General features: G+C 46.4%; 1 protein-coding gene across 1 annotated transcript; it reads right to left on the reverse strand.

Annotated features, from left to right (window-relative positions):
- Positions 1 to 169: 169 nt before the first annotated feature.
- On the reverse strand, positions 170 to 1,977 carry LOC135529182 (large ribosomal subunit protein eL31-like). The gene is made up of 5 exons (XM_064958040.1): positions 1,926 to 1,977; positions 1,388 to 1,491; positions 984 to 1,109; positions 483 to 595; positions 170 to 241 (listed from the first exon to the last, which is right to left on the reverse strand). Exons 2-5 carry the CDS (start codon positions 1,489 to 1,491, stop codon positions 210 to 212), a joined length of 375 nt encoding a protein of 124 aa, XP_064814112.1. The 5' UTR covers positions 1,926 to 1,977; the 3' UTR covers positions 170 to 209.
- Positions 1,978 to 6,000: the final 4,023 nt, after the last annotated feature.

A 6,000-nucleotide genomic window follows, 5' to 3' on the forward strand; every position in this document is an offset into this window, starting at 1 on the left:
TTCAGAAAACTGGGGGCAATAAAACCAGTGGGCCACAAGTTGGGGACCTGTTGTGTTGTAGTGTGTGGTGTTGAAGTGTTGCAGCGTTGTTGTGGTGGTGTTGTTGTGGTGTTGTAGTGTTGTGGTGGTGTTGTAGTGTTGTGGTGTATAATAAAGACATCAGACAAAACTCCTTCTATACATTTATTCTACAAGCGTTGGAGACAGATCTAATTCTCATCAACATTGACCGTCTGTAGACCTGTTGACAAAGGAAAGAAAAAGGTTTTAGCAACAGAGCGTGACAATAATAAATCTGTCTTCATCATCCTAGGACAGAAAAGATGATAAAACTACATCTTTCATATTGGTGTATTTGCTATTAGAAAAATAAAGAACAGAACAGGGATATACAGTAACTGAGACTATCGTTGACGTTTCAACACAATAAATTACACTCCAGCAAACTTATGAAGGCACATTAGGTATTGACTACGCCTCACCTTTGTATGTTGTGACAGGGACATACGTGACGAGTGTGTACAGTTTGTTTGGGGAGTCTTCATCCTCATTGCGCTTCCTGGACAATCGTACCCTCATCCTGTATGGCACATTCCTGTACATAACACAGGTGAACATTAGTACTAAGCAGAATGAAAACATGCTTGTGCAACTAAATTTGTAGTGCTATTTGTGTCAACAACCATAAAGTGGTTGTATGGGCAGAGAAAGAGCTGTTACCAAACCAGATTCAACTAACGGGCTTAGTGATTGTTTAACCAACTTAATGTGGTTTGGGAAACACGAGTACAGTAATACCTGATTCATATGATAACAGGGGTGTATTCACTAGACACCAAATGGAAGCAAACAGCAGAAATGGGGAGAAACCTCTGAACTTGTCCAATAGAAACCCCATGTTTACTGTTGCAAAACATTCTGCTACAGTGTGCACTAATGAATACACCCGATCAATCTTAAACAGGTGTCTCGTTAGTCCTTACTTGACGCCTTTGGTCCACACGGCCTTGTTCAGGCGGGTGTCGATGCGTACATCAGGAGTTCCCATCTCCTTCATGGCGAACTTGCGGATCTCTTTGAGAGCGCGAGGAGCTCTCCTCTTGAAGCTCCTGTAGAGAGAAGGAACGTTCTGATCAAGACCAGCCGCAGAGGGGACTAACAAAAACTAGCCTACATCTTGAGGGACACCTGCCAATTTAGAGGAACAGCAGATTTGTCAAGAGCCATGCTCTGTGATGTAAATACTCCCATATGATGTCACACCAGACCATATCCTCTGGTACTGATGAAAAACGAGGTGCAAATGACACAAGTGTTTTGAGGACGCTGAGCCAACTTTGACCTGGCTTCTGTTGGTGAATTTGTCCATTTGCACCACAGTACTTACACTCCATGGATGCGCTTGTGGATGTTGACGGTGTATTCTCTGGTCACCACCTCATTGATGGCTGAACGCCCCTTCTTCTTCTCTCCCTTCTTGGTAGGAGACATCTGAAAAGACAAACCGGGATGGTTCAAGTTAAGATTGTCCCATACAAAGTAAAGCGCCAGAACTGCTAGGTTAACGTTTAGCTAGCCAGGTACACTAACGTCCAAAACAGGAAAACATCCCTGCTCCACCGAAACAAAAATGGCTCATGAAAATGGCTAAATGTAACCATTAATTGGACTGCCTGTAGTTAGCTGGCAAAAGTATATGTTATGTCTGGTAGCTAGCCAGCTAGCATGTTACGTAGCCTGTGGTGTGCACGGTAACTAAAGTTCTGTTTTTGTTAACTAAATGAATGCACAATGCATCAGAAACTCAAATCCGATTGACAATGTGGTACACAACTTTGGATTTGGACAATGAAAATATGTATTTTATGCATAAATACTGCAGGATGGAGTAGATTGTACGAGGATTATCAATCAGCCAAACTCACTTTGGTGGGGAACTGTTGAAAAGGAAGGACCGGAAATAGATCCGTCTGAATGTTGTCCGTAGAAAACAAGTACCTTTGACAATGTTCCTACGTCTTGTTGCCATGGTAACCATGAACGCTACACTGTATCGGTATGTGGTTAGCTTTATACATTGAAACATTACTAGTGCAGAAAAGGAAGCCTATTTCATTGATAATTTAGGACCAAAACCTGAACTGGGATAAGCCGTCGAATTTTGCTATTAGTCTCTCAACTTTTAGCTATAACAATATGACAACGAATTATGTTAGAATTAATCCCCGGTTGTTGAGTTTAACAACGTAACAGCAGGAAGGTTTACAAGACCACTGTCACGGTGACCAACATTGGAATTACCTCGAAAAGAATGAGACTGCTTGAACCCACATCAAAGGTGAAATCCTTTCTGCAGTGCTGCCTGTCAGCTGTCTTTGTGTGTAATACGTTAGTAACGTGTGCTTAGTTTTCATTGCGCTTTTGTCCTATTCTAACTTATAAAGTCATTTTGATTGATGCAATACATTATTCTCCACTTTTGTTACTTCCACCCTGCATACTGCCCTGCTCCTCTCCTTTAATTGTATCAACCCCTTGTCCTACCACTCCAGCTGTTCAAATTCAGGGTGACAAACACAGAAACCCCCATTGCTGCTGGATTGTCCCTGAGTGGCACTCTAGAGTTCAGGCCTGAGAAAGATGAGGATGTCTGTGACCGTCTGCTCCTTGTCCTGGAAGACAAAGCCATGGAGATCCCCCTCTTAGCGTAAGTAGAGTCATATATACACCTGCTATGACATCACTCATTCATGTAGTTGCTTTCACGGGTTCCAACAGACATGTGCCTAGGCATTAGCGGGTTAATGCAATCTTCAGGTCTCATCCAAGGTTACTTATATGTGGGCTTTCCTGCAGGTTCTCCCCGGCGTGTTCTCTCACCATGGAATCTCTCGCTGATTTCGGCTCTGTGATGGCAAACAGTCAGGTGATCAGCAAAGAGGTGGAATTGACCAATCAGGGATCTGCTCCAGGTATTATGCTTTTGCCTCTCCCATTGAACCCACTTCTGTACACTTGCATTGATTGATTTTAGTTGACATTTGCAGTAATCTAGATGATTTATTTATGGTATCTTTCTTGTTGTTATATTAATTGATTGCTGTTCATGCCCTTGGCCTTGCTGAAGGAGCTTTTCAGGTGCTGTATGATGGAGACCAGTCCATCAGGCTCTCTCCCAGCAGTGGCGTCCTGCAGTCTGGCGCAACCCAGTGGCTGAAGGTGGAACTCTGCACTGACAGACCCACGAGGGTCAGAGAGGAGGCCCAGTAAGGAAACTAGAGACTCTTGAACATCATCTTAAACGCTCCACCTTATTCTGCTTAGTGTTACTTATGGTTCTTTGTTTGTGCATTTTGTGTGTGTTTATTGAGTTTCCTCCTCCCTCCTTCCCTTTCTCTCAGGGTGAAGCTGCAGAACAGTCAGGACGTGGTCCTGAAGATCAGGGCTGATGTTTTGGAGCAGAGCCTGGAGCTCCAGGACCTAGAGGGGGAGAGGTTGTCCTGCCTCCGCTTCGGACCCGTCTTCTTTGGGACGTCCCGGGTGGAAAAGGTGGTTCTGGTGAACAATGGACCACAGGCCTGCGACTGGATGGTGGTGCTGCAGGACGATGCTCCAGGGACAGAAATGGTACGCACACACAGAGAGAAAACACAGACACACACATGAACCAACACACACAGAGAGAAAACACAGACACACACATGAACCAACACACACAGAGAGAAAACATGAACCAACACACACACAGAGAGAAAAACAGACACACACACATGAACCAACACACACAGAGAGAAAACACAGACACACACATGCACCAACACACACAGAGAGAAAACACAGAACCAACACACACACACAGACACACCAACCAACACACACAGAGAAAACACAGACACACACATGCACCAACACACAGAGAAGAGAAAACACACACACATGCACCAACACACACAGAGAGAAAACACAGACACACACATGCACCAACACACACAGAGAGAAAACACAGACACACACATGCACCAACACACACACAGAGAAAACACAGACACACACATGCACCAACACACACAGAGAGAAAACACAGACACACACATGCACCAACACACTCAAACACAGACACATTCCCTGGATGGGAGACCAGATGCTGCTAGAAGTGGTGTTGGAGGGCCAGTAGGAGGCACCCTTTCCTCTGGTCTAAAAAAAATGCCCCAACGCCCCAAGGGCAGTGATTGGGGACATTGCCCTGTGTAGTAGGGTGCTGTCTTTCGGATGGGACTTTAAAAGGGTGTCCTGACTCTGTGTGGTCACTAAAGATCCCATGGCACTTATTGTACAAGTAGGGTTGTTAACCCGGTGTCCTGACTAAATTCCCAATCTGGTCTTCATACCATCATGGCCACCTAATCATCCCCAGTTTACAATTGTCTCATTCCTCCCCCTCCCCTCCCACTCTCCCCTGTAACTATTCCTCAGGTCGTTGATGTAGATGAGAATGTGTTCTCAGTCAATATAGCTGGTAAAATAATGTTAAATACATTTTTTTGACATATTTCACACTAAAGTGCAACTATACTAAACTGTGTTTGTGTGTGTGTGTGTGTGTGTCTGTGTGTGTGTCTGCCTGTGTGTGTGTCTGCCTGTGTGTTTCTGTGTGTGTGTGTGTGTGTGTGTGTCTGCCTGTGTGTGTGTGTCTGCCTGTGTGTTTTGTGTGTGTGTGTGTGTGTGTTTCATCAGGGCTTTGACCTCCAGAGGAGTACAGACGCAGCGCTGATAGAGAGGAGTGTTCGTAACAGGGCCACCGCTGTGGATCCCTCCACTGTGATCGCCTGCGTGCCCAACGAGGGACGACTGAGACCCTACGACAGAACCACTCTGTGGGTCTGCTTCCGTCCTGTCAGCAGAAGGTATCCAGCCCTCCTGTGTGTGTGCCTGTGTGGGGGTATAAATGTGTATGAAGATATTATAACAGGCAGTATATAACGGTTGTTCTGTTCTTCAGAAGGAGCAGGGAGGAGCAGAAGACCAGTGGGGCCTCAGCAGCAGCCAGTAAACAAGACTACTCACTCTACCTCATGTTTCAGACGGTGGGAAGTAAAGATGGCTTCAACCACCAGCAGCACTCCACTCTACCTCCCCACAATGGTACAGCAAGCCTCAGTCTGTTCCTTACCAATAGCAGGAACAACATGCTGCAATTTAACAGTGTATATTATAGCATTAGTATAAACAACAATTGAAGCCATTCTCTGGTGAGGGGTCCTGACTGACATGTGTATAACAGCTATAACAGAAGTGTTGTGCTTGATCTGGGACTGTCTTGTACTTGACCCCTGACCTCTAAGCCCTGGCCTCTATCCCCAGGTTACTGTGTGGAGCTGGCGGTGACTGGCTCAGCCCTCCCTGTCTCCCTGGTACCCAGCCCCGGCCACAGCTTCAGCTTCCAGCAGTGCCTGATGGGAGAGCGTGTGGACGTCCTGTGTGTGCTCCACAACCTCTCCCCTCACCTCCCTGTCACCTTCAAGTTCAGGACAGAAAGATGGCCAACTTCATCAGTGTAGTGGACCATCTCCCCAGGACAGAGCCAGGTAGATAGATGGTCAACCATCTCCCCAGGGCAGAGCCAGGTAGATAGATGGTCAACTTCATCAGTGACCCTCCTAGTGGAACCATCTCCCCAGGACAGAGCCAGGTAGATAGATGGTCAACTTCATCAGTGACCCTCTCCTAGTGGAACCATCTCCCCAGGACAGAGCCAGGTAGATAGATGGTCAACTTCATCAGTGACCCTCCTAGTGGAACCATCTCCCCAGGGCAGAGCCAGGTAGATAGATGGTCAACCATCTCCCCAGTGGAACCATCTCCCAGGGCAGAGCCAGGTAGATAGATGGTCAACTTCATCAGTGACCCTCCTAGTGGAACCATCTCCCCAGGGCAGAGCCAGGTAGATAGATGGTCAACTTCATCAGTGACCCTCCTAGTGGAACCATCTCCCCAGGGCAG

The sequence above is a fragment of the Oncorhynchus masou genome, unplaced genomic scaffold (genome assembly GCF_036934945.1).
Source record: "Oncorhynchus masou masou isolate Uvic2021 unplaced genomic scaffold, UVic_Omas_1.1 unplaced_scaffold_1112, whole genome shotgun sequence".
Classification (NCBI taxonomy): Eukaryota; Metazoa; Chordata; class Actinopteri; order Salmoniformes; family Salmonidae; genus Oncorhynchus; species Oncorhynchus masou.

What these genes read in the sequence shown, in the direction of transcription:
- LOC135529182 (XM_064958040.1), bottom strand. Translation starts at nt 1,491, where the DNA reads ATGTCTCCTACCAAGAAGGGAGAGAAGAAGAAGGGGCGTTCAGCCATC. An exon ending in GTGTGGACCAAAGGCGTCAA is followed by an intron (nt 596 to 983) that starts GTAAGGACTAAC and finishes TGTTATGTACAG; the next exon opens with GAATGTGCCATACAGGATGA. An exon ending in CCCTGTCACAACATACAAAG is followed by an intron (nt 242 to 482) that starts GTGAGGCGTAGT and finishes CTTTGTCAACAG; the next exon opens with GTCTACAGACGGTCAATGTT.